Raw genomic sequence first — 25,693 nt, 5'->3', positions numbered from 1 at the left:
AAAAAGACACACTCACAGGTACATATATTCTCACAAGGACGCACAAGCACACACATACAGGCACACAAAGTCATAGACACACACGCACACACACACACACACACACACACACACACACACACTCACAGGTACATATCTTCTCACAAGGACGCACAAACACACACTCCATCCATCCATTTTCCTCCGCTTATCCGGGGCCGGGTCGCGGGGGCAGCAGGCTAAGCAGGGCCTTCCAGGCGTCCCTCTCCCCAGCCACAACGTCCAGCTCCTCCTGGACCCCGAGGCGTTCCCAGGCCAGGAGAGAGATATAATCCCTCCACCGTGTTCTGGGTCTTCCCCGGGGCCTCCTACCAGTTGGACCTGGAACTCCTCTAACAGGAGGTGCCTGGGAGGATCCTTACCAGATGCCCAAACCACCTCAGCTGGCTCCTTTAGAGGAGAAGGAGCAGCGGCTCTACTCCGAGCTCCCTCCGGATGTCTGAGCTCCTCCCCCTATCTCTAAGGCTGAGCCCAGCCACCCTACGGAGGAAACTCATTTCAGCCGCTTGTATCCACGATCTTGTTCTTTCGGTCACTACCCAAAGTTCGTGACCATAGGTGAGGGTTGGAAAGTAGATGGACCGGTAAATCGAGAGCTTTGCCTTCCGGCTCAGCTCCTTCTTCACCACGACGGTCCGGTACAACGACCACATCACTGCTGACGCCGCACCAAACCGCCTGTCCATCTCACGCTCCGTTCTACCCTCACTGCTGAACAAGACCCCCAGATACTGGAACTCCTTCTCTTGAGGCAGTACCTGTCTCCACCCAGAGGGGGCAGTACCTCTCTCCACCCAGAGGGGGCAATTACCTCTCTTGCCTGCGTTGTCCCCTCCCGGGTCTGGCTCCAGGAGGGGGCCCCGGTTGACCCGTGCCGGGCGAGGTACTCTGATGTTCCTGGTCCCGCTTCATAAGGGTCTCTGAATGTCTCTTAGTCTGGCCCCTCCCATGGGACCACTTTACCTTGGGAGACCAGGAGCTACTGCTCCCAACAACACAGCTCCCAGGGTCACTGGAGCACACAAGCCCTCCACCATGATAAGGTGGAGATTCTTGGAGGAGGATTGTTTTCTATATATACTAAATATATTATACAATTATTTGTATTGATTCATTGTTTAACTACTTAACATACCGTTTACCGAGGTTTAATTTAAATTGATCATGTTTTTTATGTTAAATCTTGACCTGAAAGTAACTAAAAATTAATGTAGTGGAGTAAAAAGTGCAATATTTGCCTCAAAAGTATAAAGTTACATTAAATGGAAATTTTCAAGTAAAGTACATCAAAATTGTACTTAAGTACAGTACTTGAGTAAATGTACTTTACATTAGTTTATTTTTGTATGAACTGAATAAAAGACTCTTCATTAGTGTGACTAAAACTCTCATGAACAAATTTTTTTGATTTTACTGAAAATTTTGGATTCCGATATTAATCATTTTTCTTCTCATGAGTTGAATAGATTTTCTCAGATGTTGGTGTCATCTTTCTTTTCAATGTCACACAACAATTTAAATATTGATTGACTGACACATTTGGTCTCACAAAATAGCTCTCTCTTTAAACTCTTTTAAAAACAAGATACAAAAGATTATAAAGATAACACTGCAGATGCACTGCTTGTCTGGTTTATGATGTTTTGCGGTCTGCTGAACAGCAGCTCAGAATCCCTTGAACAAACAGCAACAGAACAGGTTTGGCAACCCGACCACAAATGAAGGAAAGTTTGTTTTGATTATTGTTTTGAGTCACATTCGTGGTCTAACCAGTTTGGCCTTTCAAGCTGTAATTCAGGAAACCTAATGGGGCATACCATATGGAGACCCAATTTGTTTTATTATATTCATCCAACTTGCGTTTTTTATTTTTTTTAATGATGTTTAACATTATAACTGTGTTATTCTGCTAAAAAGAATTTTTTAGTTGTTACCACTTCCTACCATGCTTGGGATGATTCCATAGAGCTGCAGGATTATATAGATTTTATATATATTATCTATTGTATTATTAGCATTATTTGCCTCACATCAAGAGGGTTGCAGGTTCGACTCCCTCCTGCAGCTCTTCTGTGTGGAGTTTGCATGTTCTCCCCGTGTCAGCGTGGGTTCTCACCGTCCAAAAACATGTTTCCATAAAACACAAGAGACTACACTCACTGTATTATTTCTGAGTCTTCACCAATATCTCCAGTTCATCAGCCTTATTGGGCAAAGAGTTGACTGAGGCTAAAATAACAATAATGCCTATATTTCAGATATGAAATGTTATATTTGTAAAGCTGGTGTGTGGGGTTCCCCTCTTGTGTCTGAAGACAGAGAAGAGGTAGAGGGAGACAGAGAAGGAGGAGAGGAACTGTCAGGGAGAACAAAGTGGACAATCAAGTGGACAAGAGGGAGTAAACATTGTTTTCTGAATGCTTTACAGATTTATTTCAATGTTGCTTTCATGTGATGACACAACAGAGAAGTCAGATGCAGAATCTCATTATTTGGTACATGCAGTAAATCACAGTGTATCCAATAAGGAGTCAGACAGCAGCAGAAGGATCCTCACAGTGTGAAGAGGAGGGAGCCACTGAAGGTGTTGTGGTTGTTTGTATCGTCATAGAGAGAAGCGCTTGTTGGGAGAACGAGGTGGATTTCATCTCCTGCCATCAGCTCCAAGACAACAGAGTTAGTCACATATTCAACACCTGCCTCTTCCTTATACTCCCCGTTCCACATGATCCTCTGGTTGTTCTTGTACACCTTTACACCCATGGTACCTGTTTGTTGACCACTCAGAGTGAACTGGAAGTAGTAGACCCCTCTGACTGGAGCTGTGAAGAAACCTACAGAGCAGAAAATGAAAAACTGTAACAAATGTAGATTAACATGAGTAAACATGTTGATGGTAGCTGCAGTAAATTACCTGTAGATGGACTGTAAGCATCGCCGATGTTGGTGAAGACTTTGCTGTATTTCAGTGTGATGTCTGTGTTGAACGGTCCAACAGTTCCTGAATCAGTCAGAGCTGTGTAAAAGGCCACCTTCCTCTCTGAGAACAGAACAAAGTCAGTGTCAGTCATTAAACTTCACCTGGACTATATATATATATATATATATATATATATATATATATATATAGTGTGTGTGTGTATGTGTGTGTGTGTGTGTGTGTGTGTGTGAGTGTGTACAACCATCACCTGTATTTTCTCTCTCCAGCGTGTCGATCCTGGACTTGCTGATGAGAATTTCATCCTCGCTGCTGCTCAGTCTGGTCTGCAGCTCTGGAGTTGATGCAATGACAGTGAATTACAGAGCAGCACGCTGTTAACATGCACAACACATTATTTACAGCAGTTTGACCCTCATTTTACCTCAGAAACACACTGAAAACTGCTGTAAATATCCATGACACAACAAAAGTTGTGGCATTGTCTAAAATAAAACAGAGCGATCATTTACTGATCCTTTGTGAAATATATTCAATAAGGAAAACTTTTCAAAGACAGAAAATGTTCAAACTGATAAACTTTTGTTTCTCTAAATTTCTTTCTGTTTTTTTTCTTTTCTACAGCGTCCCAACTTTAATGTATATGAAACCTTTAACAGCTTTAAATATTGTAGTTAAAACAACAACAAAAAAACATGATGTTTGTCAGCAACCCGTTCTCATTCCCAAAGCGTAATATACCGACGATTTGTCACACCCCTAGACGTATCATACTGGCGCAAAGGGTACCCTTCCACGTCTGTGTGAAACGCTCTGGGTTCTCAATTGACTCCAATATAAACCCGCTCGCGGCGCTGAGAAGCGCTTAGAGCAGAGGCTTACAGCCGTCTATTCACTCCAATAATATCCCGACCACGGCCCTCCATTCCGCTGCCAGTGACAATCTGAATGGAGAACCGAGGACCCTGTGCACGGAAGTATTTTTCTCCCTATTTTAAGGATTTCTTTTAATGACATCGTCAACATTTCTCAACACAAACACATCAAAGTGTCACTGATGATTCAACAATAAAATAGCTTCATGTTGTGGCTCTCAGTATCATTTTTTTCTCCTTCGATTCTGAGAAATAAACTTTTATTCGTTTGTTTTACGGCATTCCACTGGCGGACATTTCTCTCATTTTTAGTGAAAAAAAAAAATATTTTGACTTTGTTTCTGCATAAAAATGGATTTTGATTACATTTCTAGCGAGAAATATATGTTTTATGTTCTTAATATTCACTCAGTGAATGTACATAATCACTTTGTGGCGAAGATCTTGCCAGAAAAAGACGATCCGCTGTGTTTTATTTTGAAATCTGTTTTATTTTGTAATCTACCGCGATCATAGCGGATGTGGTCCTATCCTCGCGGATGTGCTGTGCGATCTCATTGAATCGCGCTTCACTGTAAATGGCCCCGACTCTGCTCTCCTGTTTTAGTTAAAATATCTTCATTAAACAAACATTGTTGTCTTTTTTTTAGCATAGATAATATACATACAGTGTAATTATTTATTAGACAGTGTGTGATATTCGATATATTGGGTAGAAATAGGTTTTCATAGCCCTAATAGGGAAGAACTACAAAACGAGAGGTCTAGGGAGTTGTAGTTTTTTTAATAAAACAGGTTTTTACCTAAAATTGGAAGTTGGAAATACTTAATTAGTGGCTTTCCAGGGGTTTGAGGGGATGTCAATCACATTTTTGGCATCAGAATTTAAATATTGTCTTGTTCAATGGGGGATTTGTTGTTTTTTCAGCATATCCTAAAGCCCCCCTACTCCCACCCCTTAGTGACTATGCTCACATTATAGTCCATGTCAACACCTTTCTATAACAGTAGGTCTCATGTCTGTAACCCTTTTTGTCTCTTAGTTATAATCATTTAAATATGCCCCAGGGTTAAGGTTCAAAGGTCAATATCTCAAAGCAAGAATATTATAGAACCTTGAAATTGATATATGTTACTCTCCAGGCCAAGACCTTTCCGGTGATGTATTTGGTTTAGCTCTATGACAAAGTTTTATTTTTTTCAAACCTTGGAAATCTGCCCTAACAGACTTAGATTCCCACAGCCCTTTGAGTGCTCTGAGTGCGAGATGTGAAAAAATAAAACTTTGTCATATTATTTTTTTCACTAAAAATGAGAGAAATGTCCGCCAGTGGAATGCCGTAAAACAAACGAGTAAAAGTTTATTTCTCAGAATCGAAGGAGAAAAAAATGATACTGAGAGCCACAACATGAAGCTATTTTATTGTTGAATTATCAGTGAGACTTTGATGTGTTTGTGTTGAGAAATGTTGACGATGTCATTAAAAGAAATCCTTAAAATAGGGAGAAAAATACTTCCGTGCACAGGGTCCTCGGTTCTCCATTCAGATTGTCGCTGGCAGCGGAATGGAGGGCCGTGGTCGGGATATTATTGGAGTGAATAGACGGCTGTAAGCCTCTGCTCTAAGCGCTTCTCAGCGCCGCGAGCGGGTTTATATTGGAGTCAATTGAGAACCCAGAGCGTTTCACACAGACGTGGAAGGGTACCCTTTGCGCCAGTATGATACGTCTAGGGGTGTGACAAATCGTCGGTATATTACGCTTTGGGAATGAGAACGGGTTGTTGTCAGTGAAATACCTGCGTTCTCTGTTTCTAGGTGACTTGTTTTGCTCTCGGTGGCAGTCAATCGAGTTTCCAGAGACTTCAGGTCTGCAGCTTGGACTGTAAAACAGAAGAAGTTTGATTTTGTTTGTGAATTATTACATGACAACAGTGTAACATAGATATAGCCATGTCCATCTTTATATAGATTTCAGTGCACTGACACACTTCATCACCTGTATTTTCTCTCTCCAGCGTCTCGATCCTGCACTTGCTGATGAGAATTTCATCCTCGCTGCTGCTCAGTCTGGTCTGCAGCTCTGGAGTTGATGCAATGACAGTGAATTGCAGAGCAGCATGCTGTTAACATGTACAACGCATTATTTACAGCAGGTTGACCCTCATTTTATCTAAAAAAAAAAAATGACACTGAAAACTGTTGTAAATATCCATGACAACTTAACCCTTTGATGCACAACATATTGACCCCCCTTCTAATACACAACATGCGTTGTGTAACGTGCAAAAATTACCCACATTCATTCATTAACTAAATATTTAGCTAAGTAGCTAGCTTAGCAAGCTACTTAGCAAAATACTTAGCCAAGAAGTTAGCTGAGTAGTTAGCTTAGCAAGCTACTTTGCTAACTGCTCAGCCAAGAAGTTAGCTAAGTAGTTAGCTTAGCAAGCTACTTTGCTAACTACTCAGCCAAGGAGTTAGCTAAGTAGTTAGCTTAGCAAGCTACTAAGCTAAAAAATGGATATGGGTCATTTTGACCCATGTTGTGCATTAGAAGAGTAGTGACACAAAAAGGGACTTTATTAAAAAATGAATAAAGGAAAACACAAAATTAGGATGTATGATGATCAAAAACAAACTAATTGAGGAAAACCTGGAATAGTGAATGATGAAAATAATTTATTGCAAAGATATGGAACATAAAAACTCTGTGGGTCACTGTAGACCATGTTGTGCCTCAGAGGGTTAAAGACAACATGGAGAGTAATCAGTGTGTACCTGAGTTCTCTCTCTGCAGCAGCTCCACGTACACGTTGGTCACCATCAGCTCAGCTTTCAGTTCCTCCACCTGGCTCTCACTGTCCGTCACTGCGGCCTGAACGTTCCTCAGCTCCACCTTGAGCTCCACCACCATGTCTCTCAGAGCCCTCACCTCCGCCCAGATGTCAGGTGTGGTTGTCTTTGTGGTCTCCGTCTCCTGAAGCTCCCCCTGAGCTCCTGACCCACACAGAGCCAGCAGCAGCAGCAGCAAACCAACAGCCCTCATTGTTCAGTTCACACGTCTTCACAAAGGTGCAGAGGTCCAGTCGGCCCGCCTTATATCCTCTCCAGACTCCAAGGATCCTGTTTGGGATCACGTGTTCTAGTTTGGCCTCAGATGAGCCGATATGATCTGTGTGCAGGTGAGAAGATACCAGCTGCTGCAGGCTGCTGGAACACTTTGACCATGAACGCCTCTCATGCAGTCCCAGCTGAGCATACAGCGTGTTGATTAACACACACACAGACACACACTTGTCCTCATTACGTCCAGAAATGACAGAAAGTTGTCTCATGGTATTGAAATAATTCATATATATCTCTGTTTTGTTTTTGGTCCTCATTTAACAATAAAAACACAATAGTTGGCACATGTACTACATGTAAACACACACAGTGGTTTATTATGATACACATCAATATATGACAGTAATAATAATATAATAATAATAATAATAATAATCAAATATTTTCAGTTTGAGTCACTGTCATTAATTTATCATTTATAACTTCTGATAATAAAAGATTGTTCTCACATTGCAGTTTTTATTTTTGATAGAAACTAAATAATGTCTGAGGACTAAAAACAAAACCAGAGATTAATATTAATTTTTTTAATACGGACCATGAGACGACTTTCTGTCATTCATGGACACATTATGATCTAATATGTATCATGAACTGGCTCATAGATCAAAACAAAACAAGGGAGACCACACATGTATTTAAGTTATGAGGAAATAATGTTTATTAGATTAATTTAAACAACACAAAGAAACTTAATGATGTGAGTCAGTAAATCAGTGGTGAGGTGTGAGCAGGCATGCAATTCAATTATACTGGAAAAAAAATAAAAAACATTTTTTTAACAATTTACTTTTTAAAATAATGGCATATGCACAAAAACACGAAAACCCTGTAAAATAATACAGTAAATTTCTGGAAAGACTTTTTTTTTCTTTTTTAAAGTATAATAGAGATATTATTACTTTTACTTTATTCTATGACTTAATGTGAATTATGTTCCTTTCTTCTCCCACAGGCTGCACTGTTTGAAGCTGTAAAATATCCTGCCATATTTGAGGGTTCATTGCCAAAAAGGTCAAATTTTAAATATATTGATATGGGAATTATTTTTCTCCTTATTTTTCATCATCGGACCCAAAAATCCAGAATCGTATTTCTAAAGATATACAATCACTTTTGCATTTTTAATTTGCAAGTTTTTTAAAAACACAAATAACAAATACACATTGGAAATAAAATCAGAGGCAGCAAACTACATCAGTAACTTGCTTTTACATTCTAATGGTCAAGTAATTACACATAAAAGCTGATCAATACAAAAAGCACTCACACACTGTAAACATGTTAAAATGTTCAAAGATGATGACCAGATTTCAATCAGTTAGACAAGTGTGATCCTAAAACTAATCCGTAATATGTAATCTACAAAAATACAGACTGTATGATAACCTGTGTTGTGGTTTTTCTTTCCACAACAAAAGATTTTTTATCATAATTATGGGGAAAATGCTTTGGAAAGCTGTTTTATCAGTAAAACAACAGCCATGGTGAATAAATGTTCACGTTGAACCAACAGGGGGCGCTGTGGTTGTTACTCCCAGTTGCAAACTACTCACGAGGCTTATAATGGTGTCTGGAGGCAGCCCTCGTCTCACCAGTTCTTCTTTAATCTAGTGAAGAAAAAACAACAGTAGTGGTGGTTATCTGATGCTTTGGTATGTGATTAGAAAAGAAGAGGCTTACCTGTGCTACGACCGTACTCCTGATGTAGTCGTCAGACAGTCGAGTGGAAGAGGAAAGCTTCATTCTCACAGCTAAAACAACTAGAAGCACAGAGAGTCAACATGTCAATTCAGGCCACAATCAGGATCAAACTGACTAACTAGAACATTTCCTATGGGGAAATAGTGAAAGGGCCACTACTGCCGTTGTGTGTACACTATGATGAGATTCTTCAGAGATTTATAACAATTAATACTAGTAATGTTATGATACTATATAATATACAAGGAGCACACCTACAACAGGTATTCCTTTACAAGTATTTATTTATACAGCAACCTATGACCTTTAACCTCAAAATGTGTGTGTGAAACATGTGTATCTGGAGGAGTGTGTGGAATCTTCCACCACAGTGACAGCAGCCAGAGGTGGACAGACTGGAATTTCTGGCCTCGAACAGAAAGCATTTTTGGCAAAACCATAATACCTATCATTGATCCGACTTCACTTTGAGCGTCCTGAGTTCTTCCTGAACGTCTACATGTGTTTTTTGTGAAGAAAAATGAAGAAATAGCTTTGTAAGAGCGATCTGAAAAACTGTTAAATATGATTTTTTACAGAAATCTTCTTGTGTTTTTAATATGGGAGCCAATGAGGCTGTTGGTGCGTGTTAGTGGATCATCTGTGCGTCCTACGCCCAAACTATAACTCTGACAGCTTTACCAGAGGATTGTGAGGGAGAAGACTAATTTTCACACTCTGACATGAACATTTCGTGCAATACACACCCATTATAATCTCAGAATTTCTCCAAAAATGATCATGGTCATTGAACAGGGATTGATAAAAAACTATATGACCTATCTTATATATGACCTAAACTTAATATACCGATACACAAGACTTGTGTCTACTGTTTAAAGTTTAAATGGAGTCTCTAGGTGAAATTATGCCGGAGAAGTAGACGTTTAAAAATCTCCAATTATTTGCTTTGAATGTTTGTTGTGGTTGGTATAACGATGGTTGTAGAAGCTATGGGTGTAGTTGTTGGTATAGTCGTGGTCTCTGTTGCAACTAAAAACAGAAATTAATATTAAAGATAGATTTAAAGTCAGATTTGTGCCTGAAAGAAAATTAAAAATTGAAGAACAGGAAAGCGAAAGGTTCCACTCACCGCTCAGAGTGATACTTGACTGAACTGTAGAGATAAATCAATATGGTAGCTTATTCACAACGTATTGTCACAAGTTATTTTTAGATATTTCAAGTGAGAAATTCTTTCTTTCCATGCACACACTCACAAACACACACACATACAGGTTTAGGTTTATAGTGATTGACCTTACCTGTAAATGTTTGATATATTGAGAATATGTTTTTCTGTATATTCTGTGTTGTTCCTGTGGACCCCAGGAAGACTAGCTGGTTACTAAGGTACCAGCTAATGGGGATCCTTAATAAATAAACACATACACAGGTACACAATGATCAGCACCCTCTCCATCACACAGTAGAAAGAGGGACAGATACAAAAAATCTTTCCTTCCACATGCCATCACACTGTGCAATAATAAATAATAGTCTGGTTCATTACATACTGTCGCTATGCACTTTGTTTTTTATGCACACTGTCCATTGCACCTTATTTGTTTCATAGCACCAACATTTTTATACTGTATATTCATATTTATTCTGCACTGGAATTCTATTCTACTCCTTGATACATACTCCTTCTTTAGACACTTTATTTTTTATTGTATTTTTATATTTTATTGCTTGAAGTATGCCTAGGTTGTTCTTTTTATTTAATTTTGTTGTCATTGTCTCTGTGTGTAATGCTGCTGCTACACTGTAATTTCCCAGCTTGGGATAAATAAAGTCTATCTATCTATCTATCTATCTATCTATCTATCTATCTATCTATCTATCTATCTATCTATCTATCTACACAGAGTCATAGACACACACACACGCACACACTCAGAAAAACACACACTCACAGGTACATATATTCTCACAAGGACGCACAAGCACACACATACAGGCACACAAAGTCATAGACACACACACACACACACACACACACTCACAGGTACATATCTTCTCACAAGGATGCACAAACACACACTCCATCCATCCATTCTTGTCCGCTTATCCGGGGCCGGGGCGCGGGGGCAGCAGGCTAAGCCGGGCCTTCCAGACGTCCCTCTCCCCAGCCACAACGTCCAGCTCCTCCTGGACCCCGAGGCGTTCCCAGGCCAGGAGAGAGATATAATCCCTCCACCGTGTTCTGGGTCTTCCCCGGGGCCTCCTACCAGTTGGACCTGGAACTCCTCTAACAGGAGGCGCCCGGGAGGATCCTTACCAGATGCCCAAACCTCCTCAGCTGGCTCCTTTAGAGGAGAAGGAGCAGCGGCTCTACTCTGAGCTCCCTCCGGATGTCTGAGCTCCTTCCCCCTATCTGTAAGGCTGAGCCCAGCCATTTCCTACGGAGGAAACTCATTTCAGCCACTTGAATCCACAATCTTGTTCTTTCGGTCACTACCCAAAGTTCATGACCATAGGTGAGGGTTGGAACGTAGATGGAGCGGTAAATCGAGAGCTTTGCCTTCAGGCTCAGCTCCTTCTTCACCACGACGGTCCGGTACAACGCCCGCATCACTGCTGACGCCGCACCAAACCGCCTGTCCATCTCACGCTCCGTTCTACCCTCACTGCTGAACAAGACCCCCAGATACTGGAACTCCTTCTCTTGAGGCAGTACCTCTCTCCACCCAGAGGGGGCAGTACCTGTCTCCACCCAGAGGGGGCAGTACCTGTCTCCACCCAGAGGGGGCAGTACCTGTCTCCACCCAGAGGGGACAGTACCTGTCTCCACCCAGAGGGGGCAGTCCACCGTTTTCACCCAGAGAACCATGGCCTCAGACTTGGAGGTGCTGCCTCAAAGGTGGTCCCCCTTCCCGGACACCACCCAGAGACTCCAAGAAGGCCGGGTACTCCGAACTGCATAAGAACAGACAACAGTCAGAGACCTTCTCCTCGCGACTTGCAGCCGCAAGGAGGCGACCCTCTCGTTTCTCGGGGAGAACTCCAACACAGCGGCGCTGTCGGCAGGTCAACGTGAATTCTTCGGGCTGAGCCCAGCCGAGCCCCGTGGACGAGGGCCCGGCCACCAGACGCTCGCCCACGGGCCCCGGTTGACCCGTGCCGGGCGAGGTACTCTGATGTTCCTGGTCCCGCTTCATAAGGCTCTCTGAATGTCTCTTAGTCTGGCCCCTCCCATGGGACCACTTTACCTTGGGAGACCCTACCAGGAGCTACTGCTCCCAACAACACAGCTCCGAGGGTCACTGGAGCACACAAACCCTCCACCATGATAAGGTGGAGATTCTTGGAGGAGGATTGTTTTCTATATATACTAAATATATTGTTATATGATTTGTATTGATTCATTGTTTAACTACTCAATATACCGTTATGAGGTTTAATTTGAATTGATCATGATTTTTATGTTAAATCTTGACCTGAAAAGTAACTAAAAATGAATGTAGTGGAGTAAAAAGTGCAATATTTGCCTCAAAATGTAGTGAAGTAGAAGTATAAAGTTACATAAAATGGAAACTCTCAAAAAATTCATCAAAATTGTACTTAAGTACAGCACTTGAGTAAATGTACTTTACATTACTTTATTTTTGTATGAATTGAATAAAAGACTCTTCATTAGTGTGACTAAAACTCACATGAACAAATTTTTTTGATTTTACTGTGAATTTTGGATTCCGATATTAATAATTTTTCTTCTCATGAGTTGAATAGATTTTCTCAGATGTTGATGTCATCTTTCTTTTCAATGTCACACAACAATATAAATATTGATTGACTGACACATTTGGTCTCACAAAATAACGGGCCCTTTGAGAAACAAAATACAAAAGATTATAAAGATAACAAACTTAATGACAACTTGTGGGGAAGTATAGTATTAGATACATACACATACATACATACTTCGTTGAGACAGTAAAATATATGAGAACCATTTATTTGATTTCTCTGCAAGAATGAATTACCATATTTTCCAAATGTGAAACAACCTATTAAAGGTTCTTTATCTGAGACCACAAAGAATAAATGTCAAGTGAGTATTTAAAAAAGGAAAAACTGAAGTAAATGTTTTAGGACTATGTTTTATAGTATACTACACCATTGCCATATGAGAGTTCTCCATATATATGTTGCTTTGCCATAATCTTCACAAGAAAAGTGACTGAACGACAGGATGGACTGGGTGGCTCTCTCCATCTTCGTCCACAGATGGCGTCCATGTCAGGGTGTCATTTCCTGCACTGTCTGTCTGGTTTATGACAGCAGCTCAGAATCCCTTGAACAAACAGCAACAGAACATGTTTGGCAACCCGACCACAAATGAAGGAAAGTTTGTTTTGATTGTTGTTTTGAGTCACATTCGTGGTCTAACCAGTTTGGCCTTTCAAGCTCTAATTCAGGAAAACCAATGGGGCGTACACATTATGTACTTGAACACTTTCTTTTGACCTTAAATGCATTTCAGCACGACATCACTACACAGTTGGTTGGTCACTTGTTGCCAAACCTGTCTTGTGTGTCAGTGTTGGAGTCAGACACAACAGATCAGAAACCTTATGCAACCATTTGTATATGTGACTAATGTCTTAAGGTGGATGAGTATCTCACCAGAGAACTTTCTGCACATGCACATTGTTTAAATTTGTTTGACTTTCTAGGAGATATTTGCTCTCTGTTTAGGTTCTAAATAGAGGCTGTAAAAATGCAAATCGTTCAATTTGTATACCATATGGAGACCCAATTTGTTTTATTATATTCATCCAACTTGCGTTTTTTATTTATTTTTTAATGATGTTTAACATTATAACTGTGTTATTCTGCTCAAAAGACATTTTTTAGTTGTTACCACTTCCTACCATGCTTGTGATGATTCCATAGCAGGACTATATAGATTTTATATATATTATATATTGTATTATTAGCACTCTTGCCTCACAGCAAGAGGGTTGCCGGTTCGACTCCCGCCTGCGGCTCTTCTGTGTGGAGTTTGCATGTTCTCCCCGTGTCAGCGTGGGTTCTCATTGTCCAAAAACAAGAGACTACACTCACGGTATTCTTTCTGAGTCTTCAATATCTCCAGTTCATCAGCCTTGTTGGGCAAAGAGTTGACTGAGGCTAAAATAACAATAATGCCTATATTTCAGATTTGAGATGTGATATTTCTAAAGCTGGTGTGTAGAGTAGAGGAACCGTCAGGGAGAACAAAGTGGACAATCACAGGGATTAAACATTGTTTTCTGAATGCTTCACAGATTTATTTCAATGTTTCTTTCATGTGATGACACAGCAGAGAAGTCAGATGCAGAATCTCATTATTTGGTACATGCAGTAAATCACAGTGTAGCCAATAAGGAGTCAGACAGCAGCTGAAGGATCCTCACAGTGTGAAGAGGAGGGAGCCACTGAAGGTGTTCTGCTTGTTTGTATTATCATAGAGAGAATGGCTTGATGGGAGAACCAGGTGGATTTCATCTCCTGCCATCAGCTCCAAGACAACAGAGTTAGTCACATATTCAAGACCTGCCTCTTCCTTATACTCCCCGTTCCACATGATCATCAGGTTGTTCTTGTACACCTTTACACCCATGGAACCTGTTTGGTTACCACTCAGAGTGAACTGGAAGTAGTAGACCCCTCTGACTGGAGCTGTGAAGAAACCTACAGAGCAGAAAATGAAAAACTGTAACAAATGTAGATTAACATGAGTAAACATGTTGATGTGAGCTGCAGTAAATTACCTGTAGATGGATTGTAAGCATCGCCGATGTTGGTGAAGACTCTGCTGTATTTCAGTGTGATGTCTGTGTTGAACGGTCCAACATGTCCTGAATCAGTCAGAGCTGTGTAAAAGGCCACCTTCCTCTCTGAGAACAGAACAAAGTCAGTGTAAGTCATTAAACTTCACCTGGACTATATATATATGTATATATATATAGATAGATAGATAGTGTGTGTGTGTGTGTGTGTGTGTGTGTGTACAACCATCACCTGTATTTTCTCTCTCCAGCGTCTCGATCCTGGACTCGCTGCTGCTCAGTCTGGTCTGCAGCTCTGGAGTTGATGCAATGACAGTGAATTACAGAGCAGCACGCTGTTAACATGGACAACACATTATTTACACTAGTTTGACCCTCATTTAACTTTAGAAATACACTGAAAACTGTTGTAAATATCCATGACGCCACAAAAGTTGTCTAAAATAAAACAGAGCGATCATTTACTGACAAAGACAGAAAATGTTCAAATTTCTTTCTGTTTTTTTTTCTTTTCTACACCATCCCAACTTTATTGTATATGAAACCTTTAACAGCGTTAAATATTGTGGTTAAAACAACAACAAAAAAGCTTGATGACTCGATGTCATTACATTACATTACATTACATGTCATTTAGCAGACGCTTTTGTCCAAAGCGACTTACAATAAGTGCATTCAACCTGATGGTACTAGACATAGACCATAGGAATCGAGTAAGTACATAACTTTAAGAGCTAACTGGCATTGCTAAGGAGTGCTATATGTTAAAGAAGAAAAGAAGAGAAAAGAATAAGAGTTTTTTTTTTTTATTTTATTTTTTTTTATATATCTGTTAGGTGACCATGATTTAACCGAGGTATTGTTGGAAGAGATAGGTCTTGAGCCTGCGGCGGAAGATGTCCAGGCTGTCTGAGGTCCTGATGTCGGTGGGGAGCTCGTTCCACCATTTGGGATCCAGGACAGAGAAAAGTCTGGAAGTGGTATTGAGGCGAGTTGACCCATGCAGGGTGGGAGTCGCCAGCTGTTTGGCTGATGCAGAGCGGAGAGGGCGGGCAGGGGTGTAGAGTTTGACAAGGTCCTGGATGTAAGTAGGACCTGAACCGTTAGCAGCAGAGTACGCCAGAGCTAGAGTCTTGAAGCGTATCCGCGCAGCCACTGGTAGCCAGTGGAGGGAGCGGAGGATGTCAGTGAAATACCTGCGTTCTCTGTTTCTAGGTGACTTGTTTTGCTCTCGGTGGCAGTCAGTCGAGTTTCCAAAGACATCAGGTCTGCAGCTTGGACTGAAAAACAGAAGAAGTTTGATTTATTGTTCATAATTATTGTAAGTTCATCAGAGCACTGAAACACTTCATCACCTGCATTTTCTCTCTCCAGCGTCTCGATCCTGGACTCACTGCTGCTCAGTTTGGTCTGCAGCTCTGGAGTTGATGCAAAGACAGTGAATTACAGAGCAGCACACTGTTAAGATGGACAACACATTATTTACACTAGTTTGACCCTCATTTTACTTTAGAAATACACTGAAAACTGTTGTAAATATCCATGACGCCACAAAAGTTATCTAAAATAAAACAGAGCGATCATTTACTGACAAAGACAGAAAATGTTCAAATTTCTTTCTGTTTTTTTTTTCTTTTCTACACCATCCCAACTTTATTGTATATGAAACCTTTAACAGCGTTAAATATTGTGGTTAAAACAGCAACAAAAAAGCTTGATGACTCGATGTCAGTGAAATACCTGCGTTCTCTGTTTCTAGGTGACTTGTTTTGCTCTCGGTGGCAGTCAGTCGAGTTTCCAAAGACATCAGGTCTGCACTTTGGACTGAAAAACAGAAGAAGTTTGATTTATTGTTCATAATTATTGTAAGTTCATCAGAGCACTGAAACACTTCATCACCTGCATTTTCTCTCTCCAGCGTGTCGATCCTGAACTCACTGCTGCTCAGTCTGGTCTGCAGCTCTGGAGTTGATGCAATGACAGTGAATTACAGAGCAGCACGCTGTTAACATGCACAACACATTATTTACACTAGTTTGACCCTCATTTTACCTCAGAAACACCACAAAAGTTGTGGCGATGTCTAAAATAAAACAGAGCGATCATTTACTGATCCTTTGTGAAATATATTCAAAAAGGAAAACTTTACAAAGACAGAAAATGTTCAAACTGATAAACTTTTGTTTCTCTAAATTTCTTTCTGTTTTTTTTCTTTTCTACAGCATCCCAACTTTAATGTATATGAAACCTTTAACAGCTTTAAATATTTTAGTTAAAACAACAACAAAAAAACATGATGTTTGTCAGTGAAATACCTGCGTTCTCTGTTTCCAGGTGACTTGTTTTGCTCTCAGTGGCAGTCAGTCCTGTTTCCAGAGACTTCAGGTCTGCAGCTTGGACTGAAAAACGGAAGAAGTTTGATTTTGTTTGTGAATTATTACATGACAACAGTGTAACATAGATATATCCATGTCCATCTTCATATAGATTTCAGTGCACTGACACACTTCATCACCTGTATTTTCTCTCTCCAGCGTCTCGATCCTGGACTTGCTGATGAGAATTTCATCCTCGCTGCTGCTCAGTCTGGTCTGCAGCTCTGGAGTTGATGCAATGACAGTGAATTACAGAGCAGCACGCTGTTAACATGCACAACACATTATTTACAGCAGGTTGACCTGCTCATTTTATCTAAAAAAAAAAAAAAAAATACACTAAAAACTGTTGTAAATATCCATGACAACTTAACCCTTTGATGCACAACATATTGACCCCCCTTCTAATACACAACGTGCATTGTCTAATGTGCAAAAATTACCCACATTCATTCATTAACTAAGTATTTAGCTAAGTAGCTAACTTAGCAAGCTACTTTGCAAAATACTTAGCCAAGAAGTTAGCTGAGTAGTTAGCTTAGCAAGCTACTTTGCTAACTACTTAGCCAAGAAGTTAGCTGAGTAGTTAGCTTAGCAAGCTACTTTGCTAACTACTCAGCCAAGAAGTTAGCTAAGTAGTTAGCTTAGCAAGCTACTTAGCTAACTACTTAGTCAAGAAGTTAGCTAAGTAGTTAGCTTAGCAAGCTACTAAGCTAAAAAATGGATATGGGTAATTTTTGACCCATGTTGTGCATTAGAAGAGTAGTGACACAAAAAGGGATTTTATTAAAAGCTGAATAAAGGAAAACATAAAATTAGGATGTATGACGATCAAAAACAAACTAATTGAGGAAAACCTGGAATAGTGAATGATGAAAATAATTTATTGCAAAGATATAGAACATAAAAACTCTGTGGGTCACTGTAGACCATGTTGTGCCTCAGAGGGTTAAAGACAACATGGAGAGTAATCAGTGTGTACCTGAGTTGTCTCTCTGCAGCAGCTCCACGTACACGTTGGTGACCATCAGCTCAGCTTTCAGTTCCTCCACCTGGCTCTCACTGTCCGTCACTGCGGCCTGAACGTTCCTCAGCTCCACCTTGAGCTCCACCACCATGTCTCTCAGAGCCCTCACCTCCGCCCAGATGTCAGGTGTGGTTGTCTTTGTGGTCTCCGTCTCCTGAAGCTCCCCCTGAGCTCCTGACCCACACAGAGCCAGCAGCAGCAGCAGCAAACCAACAGCCCTCATTGTTCAGTTCACACGTCTTCACAAAGGTGCAGAGGTCCAGTCGGCCCGCCTTATATCCTCTCCAGACTCCAAGGATCCTGTTTGGGATCACGTGTTCTAGTTTGGCCTCAGATGAGCCGATATGATCTGTGTGCAGGTGAGAAGATACCAGCTGCTGCAGGCTGCTGGAACACGTTGACCATTAAAGCCAAGTGTTGATTAACACACCCACAGACAGACACACACTTGTCGTCACGCTGAGGCCTTTTAGCTTGACTGATGCTTATCAGCTTCTCTTCACTCGTCACAACATTGGGACAGTCTTTGACATCAGATAGTATCATTTCTGAATCATTCATAAATAAATTAAGGTAGAAATGAGTGAAGGTTTGTTTCCACTGCTGATTCTATCAAACAATCATTGACAGTATTCTGGAGGACGTCCAGCTGTAAAACCTTCAGCAGCGTGTTTCCTGCTGACACACACTTTGTGTTTGATGAAGATAGAACAAGTCAAAGCTGAGATAAACTCAAATATATTTAGAATGAGACATAAAACTAGATCTTCTCCTCATTTCACCTCTTCATGTTAGATTTGGAGAAAACATTTATAACTCTTCACTGAAGTAAAATAGCATCATTTATCAACAGAAATGTTTCCATTATAGTCTGTTGATACATATTAGATCATAATGTGTCCATAAATGACAGAAAGTCGTCTCATGCTCCGTATTAAAATAATTACTACAAATCTCTGGTTTGTTTTTGGTCCTCAGACATTATTTAAGTTATAAATGATAAAATAATGACAGTGAGTCAAACTGAATATATTTTATTATTATATTATTATTATATTATTATTACTGTCATATATTGATGTGTATCATAATAAACCACTGTGTGTGTTTACATGTAGTACATGTGTCAACTATTGTGTTTTTATTGTTAAAAGATAGAAGAGATTAAATAAAAATGTGTGACTATAAAGAATATGTCTCTCCTCCTCCTCCTGCACCTCCTCCTCCATTCTGTCAATGATTGTTTCATAGAATCAGCAGTGGAAACAAACCTTCACTCATTTCTACCTTTAATCTCACCTGCACCTGTGTGTGTGTGTGTGTGTGTGTGTGTGCTTGTATTCCTATACTGGTGGGGACATTCATCTGTTTACACAGTCACGCCGTGGGGACCTGAGACACCATGGGGACCAAAATAGAGGTCCCCATGAGGGTTTTTATTTTAAATCAATGCTGGAGTCATTCTAAAGGTGCCTATGTGATTTTTAGCTTTGGCCCATTATTCACCATTTTCCATCTTGACACACACACACAGATTGCTCAGTATCGCCAACTACAGGTCCCGAGCTGGTACTGCACGTACTGATTCTCACACACACCACTACCATATATGGTCAGTACCGCCCCTTTTTGGTCCCCATAAAGCAGGTATTCAAAAACAAATAACTTTTATCAGTGTAAATCAATAATTAGGCTATTGGAGGCATTTATTTGCAGCAGATGTCAACTACAGTGCTAAGGACTTGTGCAGGGAAGCAAAGTCAAACAAAAATAAAAAGAATAAAGAATAAAATATAAAATATAAAAATAGAAATATAATAACAAGTAGACAACCAGTAAATATATTTCCTCTGATTAGTTGACAGGATAAATAGTAAACTTTGACTGACTACAGAGACCTAGTGGGTAAGAGAGCTAGTTAGCCCCCACTACTGAACTAGTTAGCTCCCCACTGACAAGTTCACCTTATTTAAAATGTCTAAAAATATAATGGGAAGGACTATATATTATATATATAGCATGCTTTATCACCATAGGCAGATTACTTTGGCTGAGAATTTTCTTAATGTGTGTGTGGGGATTTGTACTGCAGCCTGATTGCTGGGCCTCTACAGCATGACCACCCTACATCCCCCTGGATGTCCTCAATGTGAAACTGTTGAAAAGATTGCAAAGTCAAACCTCCAGACAGGGTGGGGCTCTGTGCTGACCTCTGAGTCTGCCTCAGGACTGCCGCTGGAGGATGGAGGAGTGAGGATGGAGGACAGAGGATGGAAGATGGGGGGGTGGATGGAGGAGGGAGGATGAGGATAGGGGAGGATGGAGAAGGGATATCGGAGGAGCTATGCACAGGATTCAGGAGAGCATCCTTTGTGGAAGTCTTTTACCGGTGACCCTGCCCCCTGACTGGATATCCGTTATTGAAGAGACGCTGCAGCTGATCGGACTGATTTTATACATCATAACATCACTGGGACCCAGCATTGAAAATGATTTTCTTAAGGAGTATGTCAAGTCAGTCGGGTGAAATCCAGCGAAAGGAAAGAACCCATAGCTTGCAGGATATCAGCACCCCTGGTGTAGAGGTAAGTCCTAGCACTGAGGAGGGTAGAGAGGCCAGCCAGCCAAAGAGAGAGAAGATTAGAGCACAGAAACCTAGAGTTAAGTGGCCACGGGTGGCCAAAACTAAGAAGTGGGAAGATATCAGCAGTGACTTGGTTAGAGTGTTAGATAAGCTTAAAGGAACTGCGGAGAGGAAGTTAGACAAGATGGGAGATGTCATCTATGATCATAGTGCAGAGAGGTTTGACGCTTTTGAGAAAAGAAAGAAGCATGAGGTTGAAGTAGTTTAAATCCAGGCGCCAACAAGAGATGGATAGACTTATTCGGGAGAGGAGACAGCTTAAGAAGCAGTGGAGGAAGGGCAGAGAGGATGAGAAGGAGGGAATAAATTGGTTTACAGGCAGATGTCAAAGATTGGTTGAGAGATTCAGGTTTGTGAAGATGTTGTTTAATAAGGAGAACGGTAGCCTTGCATCTAAGTAGGAGCTTGAAGGTTATTTGGAGGGAGTGCACAAAGATAAGGAAAGGTTTAGAGAGCTACCACTGCCCCCTGATATGCCACCTATTGGTGAGATAGACAGCCAGTGTGATGTTAGCCCACCAAGACGGAAAGACGTTCAGGAGATAGTAAGGCGTGGAAGGGCCTCTTCAGCCCCTGGGCCGAATGGAGTCCCCTACCGGTCTGTGCCAGATGTGTTGTTGTATTTGTGGAAGCTGATGAAGATAGTGTGGAAGAAGCAGGTTATACCTAAGGCATGGTGTAGAGAAGGGGGAATCTTCATTCCTAAAGAAAGGGAGTCTGAAGAGATAAGTCAATTTAGACCTATTAGCCTACTTAATGTTGAGGGGAAGATTTTCTATAGTGATGTAGCACAGAGGTTGTCTAGCTACCTAGAAAAGAATAGGCTGATTGACACTTCGGTGCAAAAGGCTGGAATCCCAGGATCCTCCAGGTGCTTAGAGCACACCAGCATGGCACCAGATCCAGTCAGCCAGGCATGAGAAGAGAGACCTGTATGTGGTTTTCCTGGACCTGGCAAATGCTTTCGGGTCAGTGCCACATAGTCTGATATGGTAGGTCTTTGATTTCTTTAAAGTACCATATAGTATAAAGAGTTTAGTTAGAGCTTACTTTGTAGATTTGCAACTCTGTTTTTACGACAGCAGAGTACACTACTGCTTGGCAACAGTTGAAGATAGGCATTATGGACAATTTCCCCACGAGCCTTTACTATGGCAATGGAGGTTATTACTAGAGCCTCAAGGTGGGTAGTGGGTGGAGAAAAGCTGCAGGGAGGGCTGCGCCTCCTACCAATTAGGGCCTATATGGATGATATGACGACTATCACAACAACAGCTCCATGTACCAGTAGATTGTTGGATAAGTTAAATAGTAATTTACAGTGGGCCAGAATGAAGGTGAAACCAAGTAAGTCTAGGAATATCTCAGTTGTTAAAGGGAAGATTGTTGACAAGAAGTTTGTCATAAACGGGGAGGTAATACCAACAGTGACAGAAAAAACGATTAAAAGTTTAGGAAGGTGGTATTATGCAAGACTCAGCGATAAGGGCCAATATGAGGAGTTGAGACAGGAAATGATTCAAGGCATTTCAGGCATAGATAAGTCAGGGCTCCCAGGAAAGTTAAAGTTGTGGTGTTTGCAGTTTGGGTTGTTGCCAAGGCTGATGTGGCCACTGACAGTGTGTGAGGTTCCTATTTCAAAGAAAAGTTGGAGAGGATCATCAACTAATTTATTAGAAATGGCTCAGAGTCCCACGCTGTCTAAGCAGTGTAGCCTTGTATGGGGAAGGTATATTGGAGTTGCCAATATCTAGCCTGTCAGAGGAGTACAAGTGTGCTAATGTTTGCCTGGAAATGATCCAGTGGTTAGAGGTGTAGGGCCTACGGTTAAAACGGGGAAGAAATGGAACCCAAAAGATGCAGTGCAGCAGGGTCAGGCAGCCCTTAGGCACAGAGACATTGTGGGTCAGGTGCAGCATGGCCGTGGGGGCCTAGGACTGTGTGCTGGGAAAACTGGGTGGGCTAAGGCAAGAGCAAAAGAAAAGAGAGGTATGGTGGTAGAAGACATACATCATCAGGAGGTAGTAAGATGTACTAAGGCAGTGTCTCAGGCAAAGCAGGGACAGTGGGTGAACTGGGAAAGCGTAGAAAAGAGAATTTTGAAGTGGAGAGAGTTGTGTAGCATGGAGGCAAGCAGAATTTGATTTATTTTCGGGGCCACTTATGATGTTCTGCCATCTCTGCAAAACCTAAATCAGTGGTTGGGTGAGGATCCTGCCTGCCCACTGTGTTCCAGTGTGTCTACACTCAGGCATATACTGTCAGGGTGTAAGGTTAGTCTCTCTCAAGGGTGTTATACCTGGCGTCACAACCAGGCATTGAAACGTTTGGCAGCTGCACTCGAGGAAAAATAGATAGAAGTAAATTCTTCAGTTGCTGGTAAGGAGGTTAGACAAATTGAATTTGTACGTGAGGGAGGGAAAATTAACTCAATTAAGTAGCAGATAGGACAGCTAAGAGGACTGGAATTTGAAGGCTGACTCAACCGAGCAGCTAACCATTCCGTATCATATTGCTAGCTCCCAGCTACAACCAGATTCATTATTGTGGTCTGATACACAGAAGGTTGTGTACTTTATTGAGCTCACTGTACCCTTGGAAGACAGAGTTGAGGAAGCCAACGAGTGCAAGAAAAATAGGTATTCTGAGCTAGCGGCAGATTCAGAGCAGAGGGCTTGGAGGGCTTGTGTACCACCGGTAGAAGTCGGCTTTCGTGGTTTTGTTGCAAAGTCTGTGTTTGCTCTGCTAAGCGACTTGGGTATTCGTGGACGGAGCTTGAAACTGGCAGCTAAAAACATGTCGCAGGCAGCAGAGCAAGGAAGTGAGTGGATGTGGATGAGAAGGAAGCATGTTAGCTGGGGAGTTCATTGAGGGACTTGTTATGTTTTAGCTAGGAATGCCATGCGGAACCAACAGCACTGAGTGCGCAAGTGATTGTAATATCACTTGGTTGGTTACTGGTTGTTAATCTGAATTGGACTACTAAATGTGTTTCTACCTAGGATTATGGCACAAGAGATAGTAATATCTTGTCCTGTGTATTAATGTATGCTGTAGTTTCATAACAGAGTGAAGACAAAGAACAGATTATTCATGTTGAGTGTGTCACTCACAAGTTTTATATTTATCTTATGATATGCCTTGTAGTTATAATTTGTTTTATTGTGGGTCTCAACAACAAAAAGACCACAAACATCTTTCTACATTTATAATAACTGTAAATAAAGATCATTCTAGAATTTTTTTTCCCTTTCACTATCTGTTATTTCCCCCATTTAGATTTATTATGGATACTTTTCAAGTTTAAAAAAAGAAAATAAAGAGTATGGGAGTCTGTCAGCAAGAAACACTTTTCATTCACATTCCTGAGTGCAGGTTTGATCTGAGTTTACATTTATATTTTCCCTTAATCATCTCACCTAATAAAACACAACACAATCACGTTCTGGGATATTATATTATGAATTTATCACCACGGTAGTCTATACAGATGCAAATAACAACGAATAAATCATATAAAGGCATTCCTGTGTCCCTGAGCAGGACACAGTTCACAGTATAAATACAGAATGCAGGTTATTATTCATGTGCAGGTGATTGTTAAACAGAGAAAACACTTATTATTATTATTATTATTATGACTATGATTATTATTATTATTATTATTATTATTATTAGTGCATGTCTACAGCTGTTAAAGCCAACTGACAGCTGATCCAGCTGTGACCCGCTGCCGCCATCATTAAAACTTTTCCTCTCCTCGCCTGGTTTCCTTGCGCCCCATGCGTCCCCGGTGGGCGAGGCAAGGCAAGAGCCTCCCACACCCGGTTCACATCAGGGGGAGTCAGACACCTGACACTGCGCTGAGATGTAAGTTTTAAAAAAAACCTTTTGGGAAGTAAGAGCTGTTAGTTTTACTTATTGTATTGCTTGATCTCATTAGTAAAATCAATAAAACGTGGCTTCTAATTAGTGAATTTGTATTTATGGATATAGTATTTTGCCATTAAAATAAGAAGATTAATCATATATTCCAGATTGGTTTTCTGTATATTATTTTCTAATAATGCTAGTAAGGGACTTGTGACTTCCGGCCGTACGCTTTTATTGTGAAATCAGAGAGGAAGTCAACTGCACGTTCACGTTCAATCTCAAATTAGTAAAAGTACTGCAGCTTTCAACTCCATGACACGTCGAAGAGATGATTCAATGTTAAGGAATACCTGGAGCAAGTGGCGTGTTCAGTAAGTATTCAGAGGATTTCTTGAAATACCGTGTAATACATGACAGTGTTATGTATCATGTAGCCATTTATTAATGTTTTAAAACTGTCTACTTGTTGACGGATGCTAGCCAAAGCACATGTAGCATTAGCTAGTTAGCATTAGTGTTTATTACAGACTGTTTCTTTATCATTTTGAGGGGAATCTATTATGCATCAGGTCTGCCAAACAGTTTTCTGTAATGCATGTAGGTGGCTAATGATTAAGGGATATTTAGGACACATCTGAACCTTGATGATTAATTTTCCTGGGGCAAAATGTCACTGTAGTCTGGGGAATTTACGACGTCCCCACAATGCACCTTTTATGGTTTTGTTTCAGTTAAACACAGTTAAGTATCTGATTAGAGAATATGCACAGGTGTGTGAAATGTCCCCATGAATCACGGTCGATTCAAGATGTGTGAAATGTCCCCACAAAGCACAGTGTATTCAAGATGTGTAAAGGCAGACAGAGGTTGACAAAGCAGGAGAAAATAGTAGAATTCTTACTCATTAGTCTGTTGTGTTGGCATGTATTTGACCCAAGAGACATGTCCTTTAGAAAATGTATTAAAATCATAAAATATTATGCAATGTTTACATGAAATTAACTGATTGGTTTACATATTTCAATTCCTTTTTGTATCAAATCATTGCAGATGACTACATGTGAAACTGGTATGCCTGTGCTGGTGTCAGAGCCCCAGATGGATAAAACTGCCAGTTCAGAGGACGCTAGTCAACAGGTAATTAATGTCCATCTCTTAAAATTCAGCTCTAGAGTCTTCACATCACTTTTGATGTCTGCTGTTGTTTTCTTTATGCAGACATATGAAAAGAATATGATCATTAAGAGGGGAATCTATTATGCATCAGGTCT

General features: G+C 40.8%; 2 protein-coding genes across 2 annotated transcripts; both read right to left on the bottom strand.

The window, feature by feature from the left end:
- Positions 1 to 2,592: 2,592 nt before the first annotated feature.
- Positions 2,593 to 7,066, bottom strand: LOC131989554 (complement C1q-like protein 2). Its single transcript, XM_059354807.1, has 4 exons — positions 6,633 to 7,066; positions 3,228 to 3,311; positions 2,954 to 3,079; positions 2,593 to 2,873 (listed from the first exon to the last, which is right to left on the bottom strand). The coding sequence occupies exons 1-4, from the start codon at positions 6,898 to 6,900 to the stop codon at positions 2,593 to 2,595; spliced, it is 759 nt and encodes a 252-aa protein (XP_059210790.1). The 5' UTR covers positions 6,901 to 7,066.
- A 7,044-nt stretch (positions 7,067 to 14,110) lies between these two features.
- LOC131990109 (complement C1q-like protein 2) lies at positions 14,111 to 17,996 on the bottom strand. The gene is made up of 6 exons (XM_059355512.1): positions 17,861 to 17,996; positions 16,819 to 16,902; positions 15,951 to 15,961; positions 14,730 to 14,796; positions 14,486 to 14,611; positions 14,111 to 14,405 (listed from the first exon to the last, which is right to left on the bottom strand). The coding sequence occupies exons 1-6, from the start codon at positions 17,994 to 17,996 to the stop codon at positions 14,125 to 14,127; spliced, it is 705 nt and encodes a 234-aa protein (XP_059211495.1). The 3' UTR covers positions 14,111 to 14,124.
- Between the last annotated feature and the right edge of the window lie 7,697 nt (positions 17,997 to 25,693).

Source organism: Centropristis striata, chromosome 17 (assembly GCF_030273125.1).
Source record: "Centropristis striata isolate RG_2023a ecotype Rhode Island chromosome 17, C.striata_1.0, whole genome shotgun sequence".
Lineage (NCBI taxonomy): Eukaryota > Metazoa > Chordata > Actinopteri > Perciformes > Serranidae > Centropristis > Centropristis striata.
Note: the sequence above shows the minus strand (reverse complement) of the source record. Positions and strands in the feature narration are given on the sequence as shown.

Bases quoted from the DNA above. Each gene is read 5' to 3' on its own strand.
- LOC131989554 (XM_059354807.1), bottom strand. From the start codon at position 6,900: ATGAGGGCTGTTGGTTTGCTGCTGCTGCTGCTGGCTCTGTGTGGGTCA. The intron at 3,312-6,632 runs GTACACACTGAT...CATCAACTCCAG, and splicing joins GCTGCAGAGAGAGAACTCAG to AGCTGCAGACCAGACTGAGC. The intron at 3,080-3,227 runs GTGATGGTTGTA...TTCTGTTCTCAG, and splicing joins GCTGGAGAGAGAAAATACAG to AGAGGAAGGTGGCCTTTTAC.
- LOC131990109 (XM_059355512.1), bottom strand. From the start codon at position 17,996: ATGGTGGTGGAGCTCAAGGTGGAGCTGAGGAACGTTCAGGCCGCAGTG. The intron at 16,903-17,860 runs GTACACACTGAT...TCCGTTTTTCAG, and splicing joins GCTGCAGAGAGACAACTCAG to TCCAAGCTGCAGACCTGAAG. The intron at 14,406-14,485 runs GTAATTTACTGC...TCTGCTCTGTAG, and splicing joins TGCTTACAATCCATCTACAG to GTTTCTTCACAGCTCCAGTC.